Source organism: Argopecten irradians, chromosome 10 (genome assembly GCF_041381155.1).
Source record: "Argopecten irradians isolate NY chromosome 10, Ai_NY, whole genome shotgun sequence".
NCBI classification, from domain to species: Eukaryota; Metazoa; Mollusca; class Bivalvia; order Pectinida; family Pectinidae; genus Argopecten; species Argopecten irradians.
In genome coordinates, this window is record NC_091143.1 from 606,767 (window position 1) to 628,862 (window position 22,096).

The window sequence follows — 22,096 nt, forward strand, 5'->3', positions numbered from 1 at the left end:
ATATTGAACCCTTGGGTAACACAGTAGTCTATGATACTGAACCCTTGGGCACAGCAGTCTACGAATACTGAACCCTTGGGCACAGTAGTCTACGATACTGAACCCTTTGGGCAACAGTAGTTAGTCTATGATTATTGAACCCTTGGGCACAGTAGTCTATGACATACTGAACCCTTGGGCACAGTATGATAATGACCCCTACGATACTGAACCCTTGGGCACAAGTAGTCTACAACACTGAACCCTTGGGCACAGTAGTCTACGATACTGAATCCTTGGTTTACAGAAGTCTTATGATATTGAACCCTTGGACACAGTAGTTCTGAACCCCCTTGGGTACAGAAGTCTATGATATTGAACCCTTGGGCACAGTAGTCTATGATACTGAATCCTTGGTACAAGAAGTCTACGATACTGAACCCTTGGGTACATAGCAGTCTATGATATTGAACCCTTTGGCATCAGTAGTCTACGATACTGAACCCTTGGGACACAGCACAGAGTATCTATGATATCTGAACCCTTGGGTACAGTCTATGATATTGAACCCTTGGGGCACAGTAGAAGTCTATGATACTGAACCCTTGGGTTACAGAAGTCTACGATTACTGAACCCTTGGGTACAGAAGTCTAACGATTACTGAACCTTGCACGTAGTCTGATACCGATCCCTTGGACACAGCAGTCTAGTCTACCCTTGGGCTCTGTAGTTCTATGATATGAACCTTGGGAACCCTTGGGCACAGAAGAAGTCTACGATACTGAACCCTTGGGTACAGTAGTCCTACTGACACTGAACCCTATGGGTACAGTAGTCTATGATATTGAAACCCTTGGGCACAGAAGTCTACGATACTGAACCCTTGGTTACAGAATCTGGCAATTCTGAACCCTTCGGTACAGTACAGTCTACGATATCTGAACCCTTGGGCACAGTAGTCTACGACACTGAACCCTTGGGCACAGTATGAAAGTCTACGATACTTGAATCCTTGGTTACAGAAGTCTACGAATCTGAACCCTTGGGTACAGAAGTCTATGATATTGAACCCTTGGGGCACAGTAGTCTATGATACTGACCCTGGACACAGCAGTCTATGATACAGATTGAACCCTTGGGCACAGTAGTCTATGATATTGAACCCTTGGGCACAGTAGAAGTCTACGATACTGAATCCTTGGTTACAGAAGTCTACGATTCCTGAACCCTTGGGTACAGAAGTCTATGATATTGAACCCTTGGGCACAGTAGTCTATGATACTGACATAAAACGTTTGTATAATTCGAAATGAGATTTTTTTTAGACAACGATATCGCCGAAAATGCCCATTTCTTTTTCATACATCTGCCTTAGAACGGCTTTTCAAACTATATATCTAGATTTTCTTGTTATAATTTTGCAACTACATGTACCATCGGTGATTTTCACATCTCTCTTTTTCGCATCGTTTTACGACATGAAACTAGTCTATATATTCCAAGTAAAGAGATCGTCAATTGACATGAGAACTCGCTTAATTTGAACACTCGGATAACTCGAAGTTTTATCTCGGTCCCTTCGAGTTCGTATTAGCCGAGTTCTACTGTTTTAGCTCACCTGCCCAAAGGGTAAGTGAGCTTATGCTGTGGTGCGGCGTCCATCATCCACTGGGCCCTCTGACCGACGATAACTTTTCTTTTAAAACAACTTCTTCTTCAACAGTAGGAGACATAGAGTCCTGAAATTTGGTTTATACCATGCTGGGTTAAAGGGCTACCAAATCGATTCAATGACCTTGATCTTCATTCAAGGTCACATCAGTCAAATAGGCTAAAATCTTTTAACAGACTTCTTGTACCTGAAGATGCAACAGGCATAGAGATCTGATATTGGCTGGCCTGTGAAATGCTGGGGTGAAGGGCTACCAGTTTGTTCAAATTAATTACCTTGACCTTCATTAAAGGTCACAGGGGTCAAATACATGTAGGCTAAAATATTTTAAATGACTTCTTTTTAATAACCTAGCTGCTGGGGCCTGTAGATACAATGTACCTGATATTGGGTCTGTGGCATGCTGTGATGAAGGACTACCAAGTTTGTTCCAGTGAATGACTTTGACCTTTATTCAAGGTCAAATGAGTCAAATAGGCTAAAATCTTTCAACTTTTTATCAAGGTTACCAAAAGGCCTAGACACCTAATATTACCTAGCTGGGCCATACATACATTTTTTTTTATTAACTCTCATATGTCTGTACCATGATTACCAGATATAACAGTTGAATGATTCGGGGCCATTGGGCTCTACAGAGTACAGATGTCACTAGCTTTTATTACTTCTTTGACCCATATATTTAAAATAAAATGTAATGCAAAGTCTGATATTCTCCTTTTTAGGTTTGTGGTAATGATGAAGAGCTCAGATCAGCCCTTAGATACAAAGTGTGATATTCTCCTTTTTAGGTTTGTGGTTATGATGAAGAGCTAATCAGATCAGCCCTTAGATACAAAGTGTGATATTCTCCTTTTTAGGTTTGTGGTTATGATGAAGAGCTCAGATCAGCCCTTAGATACAAAGTCTGATATTCTCCTTTTTAGGTTTGTGGTTATGATGAAGAGCTCAGATCAGCCCTTAGATACAAAGTGTGATATTCTCCTTTTTAGGTTTGTGGTTATGATGAAGAGCTCAGATCAGCCCTTAGATACAAAGTCTGATATTCTCCTTTTTAGGTTTGTGGTTATGATGAACAGCTTAGATCAACCCTTAAATACAAAGTGTGATATTCTCCTTTTTAGGTTTGTGGTTATGATGAAGAGCTCAGATCAGCCCTTAAATACAAAGTCTGATATTCTCCTTTTTAGGTTTGTGGTTATGATGAAGAGCTCAGATCAGCCCTTAGATACAAAGAAAAGCTTTGAGGAAAAATACTTTGATTGTGCTGCAAATGGAAATGTGGAGGAATTGAAATTTCTTTTACAAGGTAGAGACCCGAGTGATGTTCAAAACAAAGGTTGTAATTGATTTAAACCAACCATAACAGTGCAGTATTGGTGATATGATATACTGGTCAATAGTAAAAGTATTCAGTGATAACTAATGGAGTAACAGATAGAAAAGCAAGTCAAACGGCCTGAATACCTAGTAAATGATAAAAAAATAATTAACAATATGTCAGGCCTCACCTCATAATCTAGTATATCTGAAGGTGAGTTTCTGCTTTTGCATTCTCATCATTTGTCCTTTTTTAGCTCACCAATCCTGAAGGGCTGGTGAGCTTATGTCATGGCACGGCGTCCGTCGTATGTCATGGCCCGGCTTCCGTCGTCCGTCCGTCAACATTTCCTTTAAATCACTACTAGTCGTAGAGTTCTTCATGGATTTTAACCATTTTGGCCAGAAACATCCTTGGGGGAAAGGGAACAGAGTTTGTATAAATTTTGGCTCTGACCCCCTGGGGGCAGGAGGGGCTGGGCCTGGTAGGAATTTAAATATTCACCTCTATTTCCCCTGAGAAAAGAAACAATTAACCTGTGTTCAGAACATAACTTAGCAGTACAAAACAGGTGAGCGATACAGGCCGTTTGGGCCTCTTGTTTCATCATTTGTCCTTTTTTTCATCATTTGTTCTTTTTTCATCATTTGTCCTTTTTTTCATCATTTGTCCTTTCATTATTTGTCCTGGTTTTCATCATTTGTTTTTACTTCGTCTTAAGTGACCTATTTTGTCCGTCGTCGTCCGTCGTGTGTTGTTTGTCGTCTGTCGTGCGTCATATGTCCATAAGCAATTTACATTTTTGACTTCTTCTCCAAAACTGCTAAAGCAATTTCAATGAAATTTTGCACAAACCTTCTAGGCATAAGGCCTATCAAAATTGTGAATTATATGGTCCCCACCCCCCAGGGGGCTGTGGGATGGGCCAAAAGGGGTAAAATTAACTACCAGGTAATATTTCAAAATTTCAATATTGTCAGAATTATCAGTATGAGATGGCCATTGAATCCTATTAACTCATTTTCCATCGGTGACCCCCAGGGCCTTAGGGGTGGGGTCAAATATAGGGAAAACACATTTATGAGTATAATTTGCTCAATTTTCATAGGAAATTAGTCAAAAATAGTTAGAATTGTTATACTGAGATAGCATTTTAATATCATATCCATATTGGTCCTGGCCGACCCCCTTGGAGCAAAGGGGTGGGGCCAAAAGGGGTTAAATAGGCTAAAACTTCAAAAAACTTCTTCTAAAATTCTGGAAGTGGTATAGGCCTTGAAGCGTGTAACGTTCCCTCGAAACGAGCGCGAAATGAAAACGCAAACGTAATGTTAAACGATAATGAACGAAAAAAATAAATGAAGAACGAAAAGCATAAAATGAAAAACGCGTTTCGACAAGCGCTTAACACAAAACGAATAAAAGCAAACGAAAAAACGTAAATGAAGTGAAAGCGTGGCCGGAAGGCCAGAATGCACTCATAAATGTCGATCGGGACTCTGGTAGCTTAGTGATCCGGATTCTGAAAGCGATGTCTATTTTACGCTCGCAATTTTGATTTAGTACGAGTTATCATTATGAAAAATGACTCGCTGATAGCCTCAGACGCTTACGGCCCCTCACATGTTTGTGTAGACTACAATGTATAATACATAACCCCGTGCATGTACATGTACCAAAGCATACAACAACAAAAAACAATATTGTGTTATTCTTGTCATTACAGAAAACCAGCTTTATGGTGATTTTATTCCTCATGTGTTTTGTTACATCAGCTTATCAATAAAATACAATGATCAATCATATCAGTCACGAATACGTGTAAATACAGAAGATATAGATAGTACAGTATTGCCAACTCACCCGATTTCCCCGGGTTGACCCGTTTTTTAGACATTTTAGAATGCATAACCCGATTGACCCGTCGGGTCATCAAATAACCCGATTTTCAGCACTTGTGTGGTATTGACATAGTATGCATGTGTGTGGGAAGGGAGATAACTCCAATACGCACGTAAGTGAGAGGCTGAGCATGCGTAATGAGAGATGTAAGATATAAGACCAGAAATAAAAGCAGACGTGAAATCCAGACAAGAAGTGTTTTAGTATTTTCCTACCGGTTATCGACCAGAACATACAACACTTGTACCAAAGTGTTAAAAAGCTCACAAAAACTACGTCAGATAAAGCCATAAGCGCAATTTTAATTACACCTCAGGACTCATATCAGGCCCCTGTATAATGCAGGTAGCTATGTTTGTGTTAACATAAACTTTCATAAAGGTGTGAAAATGTAGCAATTAATCTATTCAGTCATGCATCACGATGTCCGTGATCGTGGCCAGAGCCAGTTAGCAAAATCAGACATGCCCAATTAATATTGTTCAAATAAGAAATAATCTCTTCAAAAGTACAAACAATTATGATTTCAGACAAAGATTTACTCACATGAGTAAAACAAAGTCAACGTGAACTGTATCCTGTTGCAGTAGGCAGGCAAGCCAATCATAATGGCTGCCATTTTGTTTAGTCAAAGATTTTGTGAAACCGGACATGTGTAGAACAATTTTTTTTTTTTTAAATCAGGATTTTATTTATTAAATATTTTAAAAAATACATTTCTTTTTATGAATTTTCAGATATTAATTATATCATTACAAAAAATATCATTGATATTATTGAATAACAATATGAAGATAATAAATATATGCATATTTTAGGGTTTAAAATGTGTTAAAATTAAAACTAAAATGTGGTTCCGCACATGACCCTTGTTTTGACCCTTTCACCCGTTTTTTCAAGAGTGATCACCCGATTTGACCTCATCAGAGGTTGGCAATACTGATAGTATATGTTATATATACATGTATTATCACCTATCAATTTCACTGGTGTATGTGTATCTGCAACATAATGTACAATTACATGAATTTAAAAATATATAGAAACATCTTAGATTTACCACATAAATAATATAATACTATTGCCATTTTAACAAAAAACTATATAATATAAAGCTTTTATATAACACTAATGACCTCAACACAATGCTTTTGATGAACAATTTATGATTACACATTTGACACAAATTGAATGTATCAACTGTCAGTTCGTGTTGGACGATCATGTATGTATATACGTCAATTATGATTTAATATCTATTGACTTCGGTACGTTATTTATTTTACATAAAATTTGTAAAAAAAAAAAAAAATATAAGTCCTTGCAGAAAGGTATACAGATGATCCTTACTATCAAACAATGTGTATATGTTACATGTACCAAATGTAATTAATGTCTAGATACAAAAAGATTTTCTTTAATTTTATTTGGGTATGTTTGCTACATTGTCTAGAACACGCACATTTATTGGCCTACAAACTGTCAATTGACTCCAATTTTAGTTTTGCATACACATGCGCAGTCAACCATTTCTAATTCATATCAATGAATAACATACGGTAAACGAATTGGATCACAAACACAAATGAACGAAAGCCCAAATGAATCAAAAGGCAAACGAATGCAAACAAAATGGAATAAAAATGCAAACGAACAAAAACGCCAAACACAAACAAAACGCAAACAAAACCAAACGAAAGAAATGCAAACGAATCTAGAACATGTTTGAATGTTAGACGCTTCAAGTACTGTAGAATCAAATACTCTTTATAGATGGAAAGGTCTTATGGTGTTTTATATAGTTCACATATGACAAAACACATTAATGAACATTATTTGCTCAATTTTCATAGGAAATAAGGCAAACTTGGTTAGAAATATTAGCCTGAGATCTAGATATAGCATTTAAACTTCCATATCAGTCCTCGCTCACCCCCTGTGGGACCAGAGGAGTGGGGCCAAACAGGGTCAAAACAACTTCAAAGGATTTTCAAAAAATTTCACTTCTGAGTTCAATATTATTTCTCTTGACAGCCACATTCAACTCTGATCATCGTAATAGCAAAGGATGGACAGCGTTGATGTTTGCAGCTCGCCACGGACAAGTACCTGTTATTGAAACACTTCTAGAAAAAGGGTAATACTCTACAGACTGTATCATAATTGTATTACCTAGTAATACTCTACAGTTTGTATCATAATTGTATTGCCTGGTAATACTCTACAGACTGTATCATATTTGTATAACCTGGTAATACTCTACATACTGTATCATAATTGTATAACTTGGTAATACTCTACAGACTCTATCATAATTGTATTACCTGGTGATACCCTACAGACTGTATCATAATCCTATCATCTGGTAATACTCTACAGAGTCTATCATAGTTGTATTACCTTGTGATATCTACAGACTGTATCCTAATTGTATTACCTGGTAATACTCTACAGACTGTATCATAATTGTATTACCTGGTGATACTTTACAGACTGTATCATAATTGTATTACCTGGTGATACTCTACAGACTGTATCCTAATTGTATTACCTGGTGATACTCTACAGACTATCATAATTGTATTACCTTGTGATACTACAGACTGTATCCTAATTGTATTACCTGGTAATACTCTACAGACTGTATCATGATTGTATTACCTGGTGATACTTACAGACTGTATCATGATTGTATTACCTGGTAATACTCTACAGACTACATAATTGTAATACTGGTGATACTTTACAGACTGTATCATGATTGTATTACCTGGTAATACTCTACAGACTATCATAATTGTAATACCTGGTGATACTTTACAGACTGTATCATAATTGTAATACCTGGTAATACTCTACAGACTATTATAATTTTATTACCTGGCCATAATACTCGACAGAGTGTATCATAGTTGTATAACCTGGTGATACTCTACAGACTATCAAAATTGTATTACCTTGTGATACTCTACAGACTGTATCATAATTGTAATACCTGGTAATACTCTACAGACTGTATCATAATTGTATTATCTGGTGATACTCTACAGACTCTATCATAATTGTATTACCTTGTGATACTCTACAGACTATCAAAATTGTATTACCTTGTGATACTCTACAGACTGTATCATAATTGTATTACCTGGTAATACTCTACAGACTGTATCATAATTGTATTACCTGAGACTGTATCATAATTGTATTACCTGGTGATACTCTACAGACTGTATCATGATTGTATTACCTGGTAATACTCTACAGAATGTATCATAATTGTATTACCTGGTGATACTTTACAGACTGTATCATAATTGTATTACCTGGAAATACTCTTCAGAGTGTATCATAGTTGTATTACCTTGTGATACTCTACAGACTGTATCATAATTGTATTATCTGGTGATACTCTACAGACTGTATCATAATTGTATTACCTGGTGATACTCTACAGACTATCAAAATTGTATTACCTGGTGATACTCTACAGACTGTGTCATAATTGTATTACCTGGTGATACTCTACAGACTATCATAATTGTATTACCTGGTGATACTCTACAGACTGTATCATAAATGTATTACCTGGTAATACTCTACAGTCTGTATCATAGTTGTATTACCTGGTGATACTCTACAGACTATCCTAATTGTATTACCTGGTGATACTCTACAGACTGTATCATAATTGTAATACCTGGTAATACTTGTTATGTATGACACTAAATACATGTAGTTATGAGATAAGGGAGATAACTCCTATAGTTTTTTTTATCAATACATCCTATGAAGGTCATATCATTGATTTAGGTTATAGAACTTTCTAGAATATAATCATGTATAAACAAATATGTTTGTAAACATGTTGATTTTAAGTAGAGATCTAGAATGATCTATTTCTAGAAAGTTATGTGTGTTTATTTGTTTACTGCTTTTAGTTAGATATTTCTAGAAGTAGAAGGTTCTCCAATATTCTTGAATTAGGGTTTAGCTATATATACTCCAGCTGTCCAAGGCTAATCAGAACTGTAATGAGACCTGTAATAAGACATATCAAGAATTGTACAGCGCCATATAAGATTCTATTGGGAGAGCTATTGTGACTTTATCTGTGGATTATTACAACACTTTGTGTGGATTTATTCATATTGCCTGGAACTTTACAAATCATCGGTGGACATTCAATTTCCTTGTGGATTTGTGATTATTGTGAATTTGAAACCTGGAAGGATCAAGGATTATACCAGGACATTCGCATACAGATAAGTTACACTTTAAATCATCGTATTACTCTCTTGTACCACCACCAATTACTTTAGATATTGTAAACCATCTCTGTATAATATTGTATATATAATTAAATTGTGTTTTGAATTGGTGTTATTCGTTAATGTAAATACTTTATTGCTGCTGGATACTTTCTCCTTTCTGTTATTCGTTAATGTACTACAGACTGTATACAGTTATCCTATGGTGCTTTCCCACACACGCTTTCCTAAGCCATTCACTCAGGAATATTGCCCCTAACATATCAAGGCTTTGGTTAAATTCTTTACATTGGTTGGTATCCAATATATTATCTCCAGATCAATGCATAGAAGTCTAATTGTATCCAAATTGTATTAACCTGTGATACGAAGGGTTCTATCTCATAAGAGTATGTGTCTAATAAGCAAAGACTGTATGTGCCGTTACTCAACGACCAAAACTGAATAACATGGTATGATAAAGACCGCCCGTGCAAGAAGGTTGATCCAGGTGACAAAATTTGGTCTTTAGTACCAATTACCACGGTTCAGCCTAGCAAGCTAGAATTAGGAAACCTTATGTGTTCGAGAGAAAAGTGATGAAGTTAACTACATTGGTACAAACATAATGTGTATTACCTGTGATACTCTACAGACTGTATCATAAATTGTATTAACCTGGTGATACTCTACAGACTGTCATAATTGTAATTACCTGGTTACTCTGGATGATACTGATACTCTGTACACTAATAATTGTATTACCTGGTGATACTCTACAGACTGTATCATAAACCTGGTGTATTATCAATAATTGGTGATACTCTACAGACTGTATCATAATTGTATATTATCTTGTGATACTCTACAGGACTATCATAATTGTATACCTGTGATACTCTACAGACTGTATCATAATTGTATTACCTGGTGATACTCTACAGACTGTATCATAATTGTATTATCTGGTGATACTCTACAGACTATCAAAATTGTATTACTGGTGATACTCTACAGACTGTATCCATAATTGTATTACCTGGTGATACTCTACAGACTATCATAATTGTATTACGTGATACTCTACGAATGCAATTACCTGGTGATACTCTCTACAGACTGTATCCATAATTGTATTACCTGGTGATACTCTACAGACTGTATCATAATTGTATTACCTGGTGATACTCTACAGACTGGTGATACTCTACAGAATGTATCATAATTGTATTACCTGTGATACTCTACAGACTGTGTTAATTGTATTACCTTGTGTAGATACTCTACAGACTGTATCATAATTGTATTATCTGGTGATACTCTACAGACTGTATCATAATTGTATTACTGGTGATACTCTACAGACTATCATAATTGTATTACCTGGTGATACTCTACAGATCTGTATACCTCATAATTGTATTACCTGGTGATACTCTACAGACTGTATCCTAATTGTATTACCTGGTGATACTCTACAGACTGTATCATAATTGTATTACCTGGTGATACTCTACAGACTGTGTCATAATTGTATTATCTGGTGATACTCTACAGACTATCATAATTGTATTACCTGGTGATACTCTACAGACTGTATCCTAATTGTATTACCTGGTGATACTCTACAGACTGTATCATAATTGTATTACCTGGTGATACTCTACAGACTGTATCATAATTGTATTACCTGGTGATACTCTACAGACTGTATCATAATTGTATTACCTGGTGATACTCTACAGACTGTATCATAATTGTATTATCTGGTGATACTCTACAGACTGTATCATAATTGTATTATCTGGTGATACTCTACAGACTGTATCATAATTGTATTACCTTGTGATACTATACAGACTATCATAATTGTATTACCTGGTAATACTCTACAGACTGTATCATAATTGTATTACCTGGTGATACTCTACATACTATCATAATTGTATTATCTGGTGATACTCTACAGACTGTATCATAATTGTAATACCTGGTAATACTCTACAGACTGTATCATAATTGTATTACCTTGTGATACTATACAGACTATCATAATTGTATTACCTGGTAATACTCTACAGACTGTATCATAATTGTATTACCTGGTGATACTCTACATACTATCATAATTGTATTATCTGGTGATACTCTACAGACTGTATCATAATTGTAATACCTGGTAATACTCTACAGACTGTATCATAATTGTATTATCTGGTGATACTCTACAGACTGTATCATAGTTGTATTACCTTGTGATACTCTACAGACTGTATCATAATTGTATTACCTGGTGATACTCTACAGACTATCAAACTTGTATTATCTGGTGATACTCTACAGACTGTGTCATAATTGTATTACCTGGTGATACTCTACAGACTATCATAATTGTTATAGCTGGTAATACTCTACAGACTGTGTCATAAATGTATTACCTGGTAATACTCTACAGTCTGTATCATAATTGTATTGCCTTTTTTTTACAGGTTATTGAATCAATTCTACTTAAAAATAGGTTAGGACAATTTTAATGTTTTAAATCTGCAGTTTAAGGTAGGTCCATACTTTTGAAAATCGCGCCAATTCATATGACGCTAAACCGGAAGTTGCGGAGGTTGTTTTGAATTCCAGAATGGTTTCCGGTACATTACGTCATCACACTTGGATATTTTTTCAATAGGTGTAAATTGTCTACTTATAATATTGAAAGTTCAAAATCATTAAATAAATCAAATAAAAGCAGTGAGGTGAAAATTATATGCTATCTCTGAGGTTTTTGCGGTCCCTGTCGTAAATGGGAATGGATTTTTAAACACCGGAAGTGCCGTTCGTCGCTATAAATCATAAGAGGGGACCCTGCCGGACCGAAATTCCGAAATTCTAAAAAAAAATCGCATACGGATTTCCTTTAAACACACAATTCGGAGAAAATCATAAAAAAACAGACATAAACCAGATATAATATCACAAAAACGTATGAACTGATGTGGAATGTTTTTTTGCGGCATGATTTTCAAAAAAATAGTTAAATATAACCCATCTTAGCACTAGATGAAATGGGGGTAGGGTTGCGAGTTACAAACTTTAAGCTTACAAAATTGTGAAATTTTGATTGAGGACCCCGTGTTTTTATATGATATTTGAAAAACATATTACCTTGGGCATATCATATACAAATATTGTGAAATTGACATGGTTTTTCATTTCCTTTTTGGCCTATTCATTGATTTTTTACGGGCGAAAATATGGCAAAACATGATAATTACGTATAGAAACGGTCCTGGGAAATAACAAAAATCAGTTAGCATTTGTAAAAATAAAATAGTTTTGTATATTGTTCTATCGTAAGAAATTTAGGACAAAAAATCAACAGGATCGAGACTACATTCACCCTAATATTACAGAAAACATAATTTTATGAATTTTTCTATTTTCGGTCAGCAAATTTGCATGGATGGTATATTTCAAGCTCAAATATCTCAAAAAGTAGTTCCAGAACACCCATTTATCTTTACAGATTTGAAATCTACATGAAAAATGCAAGAAAATAAGACCTGTTAGAAAAAAATGACATGGGTTTTCCCAAAAGTATGGAGCTACCTTAAACAAGTAATGTATTGTTGGAAAGGAAACCATTCTGTAGTGTAATGCATGTTATGATATCAGTACAAAATTAATCAAACAGTATCGTTATATAAACCATACTATCCAGCCTGAAGATAATGTTCAGAAAAATAGTTTTTTTTCAATCCTGCATAAAAACATTTGTGAGATAAAGAAGTGTATATCAACGCACTGTCGCTGGAGACCAATAAGTGTTCACTTTATTTACTGTTGGCTTGATATTATGTTAATTTGTTTGCCAGGTGTGATGTTAATTTAGTGAACAAAACAGGACAGACTGCTCAAGATATAGCTCTTTTCTGGGACCAAAAGAACGCTGCCGACATGTTGACCGACTTTATAAAGAAGGAGAATCCTGATAAACAGTTACGCAATTATTTTTCTCTGAACAACCTTGATCGTATGGCCGAACACAGAAAGGACAATAGCTGGCTAGAAACCAAACTGAAGGAAGAAACCACCAAGTTCATTGTGTTTTCAGACCTGAAACCACTGGTGGTTTCTAGCAGTAACTCAGCAAAAAGGTACAAGTACTCACTAGTCCGGCTTGCACACAAGGATGTGGAACTGGAGCTCAAATCTAATTCACTGCTTGTATTTTTAGGGGTAGAAAGTTTCCCTAAAGATTGTGGTGCTGAGGATGCGAGGCAAGCACTATTTGCACTGGATGTAACTAACACAGATGAAACAAAATTCAAGTCTCTGGTAGATGAATCAGTCTTCATTCCTGGCTACCCTGCATCAATGCAATTAGATCCGAGTGATGCTGGGATTTTTGCCGAAGCTCGCTCCATGCTGGACTGGTTAGATCGTTACAAGTTCTGTGCCACCTGTGGCAGCTCTACTAAAGTAACAGAGGGAGGTTACAAACGCACATGTGACAACCAATCATGTCGCACCAACAAAGGTAGGTAAACTATGGAATCAAAACCATGTCACACCAACAAAGGTAGGTAAACTAGGGAATCAAAATCATGTCACACCAACAAAGGTAGGTAAACTATGGAATCAAAATCATGTCACACCAACAAAGGTAGGTAAACTAGGGAATCAAAATTATGTCACACCAACAAAGGTAGGTAAACTATGGAATCAAAATCATGTCACACCAACAAAGGTAGGTAAACTAGGGAATCAAAATCATGTCACACCAACAAAGGTAGGTAAACTATGGAATCAAAATCATGTCACACCAACAAAGGTAGGTAAACTAGAGAATTAAAATCATGTCGCACCAACAAAGGTAGGTAAAATAGGAAATCAAAATCATGTCGCACCAACAAAGGTATAGGTAAACTAGGGAATCAAAATCATGTCACACCAACAAAGGTAGGTAAACTAGGAAATCAAAATCATGTCACACCAACAAAGGTAGGTAAACTAGGAAATCAAAATCATGTCGCACCAACAAAGGTAGGTAAACTAGGAATCAAAATCATGTCACACCAACAAAATAAATGAATCAAAATCATGTCACACCAACAAAGGTAGGTAAACTAGGGAATCAAAATCATGTCACACCAACAAAGATAGGTAAACTAGGGAATCAAAATTATGTCACACCAACAAAGGTAGGTAAACTAGGGAATCAAAATCATGTCACACCAACAAAGGTAGGTAAACTAGGGAATCAAAATCATGTCACACCAACAAAGGTAGGTAAACTAGGGAATCAAAATTATGTCACAACCACCAACAAAGGTAGGTAAAATAGGAAATCAAAATCATGTCACACCAACAAAGGTAAACTAGGAATCAAAATCATGTCACACCAACAAAGGTAGGTAAATAGGAATCAAAATCATGTCACACCAACAAAGGTAGGTAAACTAGGGAATCAAAATCATGTCACACCAACAAAGGTAGGTAAACTAGGGAATCAAAATCATGTCACACCAACAAAGGTAGGTAAACTAGGGAATCAAAATCATGTCACACCAACAAAGGTAGGTAAACTAGGGAATCAAAATCATGTCACACCAACAAAGGTAGGTAAACTAGGGAATCAAAATCATGTCACACCAACAAAGGTAGGTAAACTAGGGAATCAAAATCATGTCACACCAACAAAGGTAGGTAAACTAGGGAATCAAAATCATGTCACACACCAACAAAGGTAGGTAAACTAGGGAATCAAAATCATGTCACACCAACAAAGGTAGGTAAACTAGGGAATCAAAATCATGTCACACCAACAAAGGTAGGTAAACTAGGGAATCAAAATCATGTCACACCAACAAAGGTAGGTAAACTAGGGAATCAAAATCATGTCCACCACAAAGGGTAAATAGAATAAAACATGTCACACCAACAAAGGTAGGTAAACTAGGGAATCAAAAATCATGTCACACCAACAAAAGGTAAACTAGGGATCAAAATCATGTCACACCAACAAAGGTAGGTAAACAGTCCACACAAAAAGAGGTAAACTAGGGAATCAAAATCATGTCACACCAACAAAGGTAGGTAAACTAGGAATCAAAATCATGTCACACCAACAAAGGTAGGTAAACTAGGGAATCAAAATCATGTCACACCAACAAAGGTAGGTAAACTAGGGAATCAAAATCATGTCACACCAACAAAGGTAGGTAAACTAGGGAATCAAAATCATGTCACACCAACAAAGGTAGGTAAACTAGGGAATCAAAATCATGTCACACCAACAAAGGTAGGTAAACTAGGGAATCAAAAGGTAGGTAAACTAGGGAATCAAAATCATGTCAAACAACAAAGGTAGGTAAACTAGGGAATCAAAATCATGTCACACCAAAAAGGTAGGTAAACTAGGGAATCAAAATCATGTCACACCAAAAAGGTAGGTAAACTAGGGAATCAAAATCATGTCACACCAACAAAGGTAGGTAAACTAGGGAATCAAAATCATGTCACACCAAAAAGGTAGGCAAACTAGGGAATTAAAACCATGTCACACCAACAAAGGTAGGTAAACTAGGGAATCAAAATCATGTCACCCAAACAAAGGAAGGTAAACTAGGGAATCAAAATCATGTCACACCAAAAAGGTAGGTAAACTATGGAATTAAACCCATGTCACACCAACAAAGGTAGGTTAACTAGGCAATCAAAATCATGTCACCCAAACAAAGGAAGGTAAACTAGGGAATCAAAATCATGTCACACCAACAAAGGTAGGTAAACTAGGGAATCAAAATCATGTCACACCAACAAAGGTATAGGTAAACTAGGGAATCAAAATCATGCAACACCAACTAAGGTAGGTAAACTAGGGAATCAAAATCATGTCACACCAAAAAGGTAGGTAAACTATGGAATTAAAACCATGTCACACCAACAAAGGTAGGTAAACTAGGGAATCAAAATCATGTCACCCAAACAAAGGAAGGTAAACTAGGGAATCAAAATCATGTCACGCCAACAAAGGTAGGTAAACTAGGGAATCAAAATCATGTCACACCAACAAAGGTATAGGTAAACTAGGGAATAAAAATCATGTCACACCAACAAAGGTATAGGCTAGCTAGGGAATCAAAATCATGTCACACCAACAAAGGTAGGTAAACTAGGGAATGAAAATCATGTCACCCAAACAAAGGTAGGTAAACTAGGGAATCAAAATCATGTCACACCAACAAAGGTAGGTAAACTAGGGAATCAAAATCCTGTCACCCAAACAAAGGAAGGTAAACTAGGGAATCAAATTCATGTCACACCAACAAAGGTAGGCGAACTATAAAATAAAAACGATGTCACACCAACAAAGGTAGGTAAACTAGGGAATCAAAATCATATCACACCAACAAAGGTATAGGTAAACTAGGGAATCAAAATCATGTCACGCCAACAAAGATATAGGTAAACTAGGGAATCAAAATCATGTCACACCAACAAAGGTATAGGCTAGCTAGGGAATTAAAATCATGTCACACCAACAAAGGTTGGTAAAGTATAGAATTAAAACCATGTCACACCAACAAAGGTAGGTAAACTAGGGAATCAAAATCATGTCACCCAAACAAAGGAAGGTAAACTAGGGAATCAAAATTATGTCACACCAACAAAGGTAGACGAACTATGGAATAAAAACGATGTCACACCAACAAAGGTAGGTAAACTAGGGAATCAAAAACATGTCACGCCAACAAAGGTAGGTAAACTAGGGAATCAAAATCATGTCACACCAACAAAGGTATAGGTAAACTAGGGAATCAAAATCATGTCACGCCAACAAAGGTAGGTAAACTAGGGAATCAAAATCATGTCACACCAACAAAGGTAGGTAAACTAGGGAATCAAAATCATGTCACACCAACAAAGGTAGGTAAACTAGGGAATCAAAATTATGTCACACCAACAAAGGTATAGGCTAGCTAGGGAATCAAAATCATGTAACACCAACTAAGGTAGGTAAACTAAGGAATGAAAATCATGTCACCCAAACAAAGGTAGTTAAACTAGGGAATCAAAATCATGTCACACCAACAAAGGTAGGTAAACTAGGGAATCAAAATCATGTCACACCAACAAAGGAGGTAAACTAGGAAATCAAAATCATGTCACACCAACAAAGGTAGGTAAACTAGGAAATCAAAATCATGTCACACCAACAAAGGTAGGTAAACTAGGGAATCAAAATCATGTCACACAACAAAACAAAGATAGGTAAAACTAGGGAATTAAAATCATGTCTCACCAAAAAGGTAGGTAAACTAGGGAATCAAAATCATGTCAAACAACAAAGGTAGGTAAACTAGGGAATCAAAATCATGTCACACCAAAAAGGTAGGTAAACTAGGGAATTAAAACCATGTCACACCAACAAAGGTAGGTAAACTAGGGAATTAAAATCATGTCTCACAAAAAGGTAGGTAAACTAGGGAATCAAAATCATGTCAAACAACAAAGGTAGGTAAACTAGGGAATCAAAATCATGTCGCACCAAAAAGGTAGGCAAACTAGGGAATTAAAACCATGTCACACCAACAAAGGTAGGTAAACTAGGGAATCAAAATCATGTCAAACAACAAAGGTAGGTAAACTAGGGAATCAAAATCATGTCACACCAAAAAGGTAGGCAAACTAGGGAATTAAAACCATGTCACACCAACAAAGGTAGGTAAACTAGGGAATCAAAATCATGTCACCCAAACAAAGGAAGGTAAACTAGGGAATCAAAATCATGTCACACCAACAAAGGTAGATAAACTAGGGAATCAAAATCATGTCACGCCAACAAAGGTAGGTAAACTAGGGAATCAAAATCATGTCACACCAACAAAGGTAGGTAAACTAGGGAATCAAAATCATGTCACACCAACAAAGGTAGGTAAACTAGGGAATCAAAATCATGTCACACCAACAAAGGTAGGTAAACTAGGGAATCAAAATCATGTCACACCAACAAAGGAAGACAAACTAGGGAATCAAAATTATGTCACACCAACAAAGGTAGGTAAACTAGGGAATCAAAATCATGTCACACCAACAAAGGTAGGTAAACTAGGGAATCAAAATCATGTCACACCAACAAAGGTAGGTAAACTAGGGAATCAAAATCATGTCACACCAACAAAGGTAGGTAAACTAGGGAATCAAAATCATGTCACACCAACAAAGGTATAGTTAAACTAGGGAATCAAAATCATGTAACACCAACTAAGGTAGGTAAACTAAGGAATAAAAATCATGTCACACCAAAAAGGTAGGTAAACTATGGAATTAAAATCATGTCACACCAACAAAGGTAGGTAAACTAGGGAATCAAAATCATGTCACCCAAACAAAGGAAGGTAAACTAGGGAATCAAAATCATGTCACGCCAACAAAGGTAGGTAAAACTAGGGAATCAAAATCATGTCACACCAACAAAGGTATAGGTAAACTAGGGAATAAAAATCATGTCACTCCAACAAAGGTATAGGTAAACTAGGGAATCAAAATCATGTCACCCAAACAAAGGAAGGTAAACTAGGGAATCAAAATCATGTCACACCAACAAAGGTAGACGAACTATGAACTAAAAAGGATATCACACCAACAAAGGTAGGTAAACTAGGGAATCAAAATCATGTCACACCAACAAAGGTATAGGAAAACTAGGGAATCAAAATCATGTCACACCAACAAAGGTATAGGTAAACTAGGGAATCAAAATCCTGTAACACCAACTAAGGTAGGTAAACTAGGGAATCAAAATCATGTCACACCAACAAAGGTAGGTAAACTAGGGAATCAAAATCATGTCACACCAACAAAGGTATAGGTAAACTAGGGAATCAAAATCATGTCACACCAACAAAGGTAGGTAAACTAGGGAATCAAAATCATGTCACACCAACAAAGGTAGGTAAACTAGGGAATCAAAATCATGTCACACCAACAAAGGTAGGTAAACTAGGGAATCAAAATCATGTCACACCAACAAAGGTAGACGAACTATGGAATAAAAATCATGTCACACCAACAAAGGTATAGGTAAACTAGGGAATCAAAATCATGTCACACCAACAAAGGTATAGGTAAACTATGGAATCAAAATCATGTCACACCAACAAAGGTAGGTAAACTATGGGAATCAAAATCATGTCACACCAACAAAGGTAGGTAAACTAGGGAATCAAAATCATGTCACACCAACAAAGGTAGGTAAACTAGGGAATCAAAATCATGTCACACCAACAAAGGTATAGGTAAACTAGGGAATCAAAATCATGTCACCCAACAAAGGTAGGTAAACAGGGAATCAAAATCATGTCACACCAACAAAGATAGGTAAACTAGGGAATCAAAATCATGTCACACCAACAAAGGTAGGTAGGTAAACTAGGGAATCAAAATCATGTCACACCAACAAAGGTAGGTAAACTAGGGAATCAAAATCATGTCACACCAACAAAGGTAGGTAAACTAGGGAATCAAAATCATGTCACACCAACAAAGGTAGGTAAACTAGGGAATCAAAATCATGTCACACCAACAAAGGTAGGTAAACTAGGGAATCAAAATCATGTCACACCAACAAAGGTAGGTAAACTAGGGAATCAAAATCATGTCACACCAACAAAGGTAGGTAAACTAGGAATCAAAACTCACACCAACAAAGTAGGAAACTAGGGAATCAAAATCATGTCACACCAACAAAGGTAGGTAAACTAGGGAATCAAAATCATGTCACACCAACAAAGGTAGGTAAACTAGGGAATCAAAATCATGTCACACCAACAAAGGTAGGTAAACTAGGGAATCAAAATCATGTCACACCAACAAAGGTATAGGTAAACTAGGGAATCAAAATCATGTCACACCAACAAAGGTAGGTAAACTAGGGAATCAAAATTATGTCACACCAACAAAGGTAGGTAAACTAGGGAATCAAAATCATGTCACACCCAACAAAGGTAGGTAAACTAGGGAATCAAAATCATGTCACACCAACAAAGGTAGGTAAAACTAGGGAATCAAAAATCATGTCACACCAACAAAGGTAGGTAAACTAGGGAATCAAAATCATGTCACACCAACAAAGGTAGGTAAACTAGGGAATCAAAATCATGTCACACCAACAAAGGTAGGTAAACTAGGGAATCAAAATCATGTCACACCAACAAAGGAAGGTAAACTAGGGAATCAAAATCATGTCACACCAACAAAGGTAGGTAAACTAGGGAATCAAAATCATGTCACACCAACAAAGGTAGGTAAACTAGGGAATCAAAATCATGTCACACCAACAAAGGTAGGTAAACTAGGGAATCAAAATCATGTCACACCAACAAAGGTAGGTAAACTAGGGAATCAAAATCATGTCACACCAACAAAGGTAGGTAAACTAGGGAATCAAAATCATGTCACACCAACAAAGGTAGGTAAACTAGGGAATCAAAATCATGTCACACCAACAAAGGTAGGTAAACTAGGGAATCAAAATCATGTCACACCAACAAAGGTAGGTAAACTAGGGAATCAAAATCATGTCACACCAACAAAGGTAGGTAAACTAGGGAATCAAAATCATGTCACACCAACAAAGGTAGGTAAACTAGGGAATCAAAATCATGTCACACCAACAAAGGTAGGTAAACTAGGGAATCAAAATCATGTCACACCAACAAAGGTAGGTAAACTAGGGAATCAAAATCATGTCACACCAACAAAGGTAGGTAAACTAGGGAATCAAAATCATGTCACACCAACAAAGGTACCAACAAAGGTAGGTAAACTAGGGAATCAAAATCATGTCACACCAACAAAGGTAGGTAAACTAGGGAATCAAAATCATGTCACACCAACAAAGGTAGGTAAACTAGGGAATCAAAATCATGTCACACCAACAAAGGTATAGGTAAACTAGGGAATCAAAATCATGTCACACACCAACAAAGGTAGGTAAACTAGGGAATCAAAATCATGTCACACCAACAAAGGTAGGTAAACTAGGGAATCAAAATCATGTCACACCAACAAAGGTATAGGTAAACAAGGGAATCAAAATCATGTCACACCAACAAAGGTAGGTAAACTAGGGAATCAAAATCATGTCACACCAACAAAGGTAGGTAAACTAGGGAATCAAAATCATGTCACACCAACAAAGGTATAGGTAAACTAGGGAATCAAAATCATGTCACACCAACAAAGGTAGGTAAACTAGGGAATCAAAATCATGTCACACCAACAAAGGAAGGTAAACTAGGGAATCAAAATCATGTCACACCAACAAAGGTAGGTAAACTAGGGAATCAAAATCATGTCACACCAACAAAGGTAGGTAAACTAGGGAATCAAAATCATGTCACGCCAACAAAGGTAGGTAAACTAGGGAATCAAAATCATGTCACGCCAACAAAGGCAGGTAAAGTATGGAATCAAAATTATGTCACACCCACAGAGGTAGGTAAACTAGGGAATCAAAATCATGTCACACCAACAAAGGCAGGTAAACTAGGGAATCAAAATCATGTCACACCAACAAAGGTAGACAAACTATGGAATAAAAACGATGTCACACCAACAAAGGTAGGTAAACTAGGGAATCAAAATCATGTCACGCCAACAAAGGTAGGTAAACTAGGGAATCAAAATCATGTCACACCAACAAAGGTAGGTAAACTAGGGAATCAAAATCATGTCACATCAACCAAGGTAGACAAACTAGGGAATCAAAATCATGTCATACCAACAAAGGTTGGTAAAGTATAGAATCAAAATCATGTCACTCTTTGATGATTTATGTATGTACCAGGTACCAAATGTTCACAAAAAAGTTGAAAATAACGAGGATGTGAAGTTGTTAACAATAATTTATCAAAACAATTTTCCATTTTATAAGCCCACAAGCAGATTACCGTATTTTCCGGACAATAAAC

At 36.3% G+C, this 22,096-nt stretch overlaps 1 protein-coding gene across 2 annotated transcripts in view; it reads left to right on the forward strand.

The window, feature by feature from the left end:
- The window catches only part of LOC138332860 (NAD-capped RNA hydrolase NUDT12-like), a 41,747-nt gene that overhangs the window by 8,161 nt on the left and 11,490 nt on the right, over positions 1–22,096 (forward strand). Inside the window, exons 2-4 of one of the 2 annotated variants that reach the window (XM_069280825.1) lie at positions 2,843–2,961; positions 6,910–7,012; positions 12,992–13,656. In XM_069280825.1, coding sequence (XP_069136926.1) covers positions 2,843–2,961; positions 6,910–7,012; positions 12,992–13,656 — 887 coding nt within the window. The remainder of the gene's footprint in view (positions 1–2,842; positions 2,962–6,909; positions 7,013–12,991; positions 13,657–22,096) is intronic. The other variant, XM_069280826.1, reaches the window with a different exon arrangement.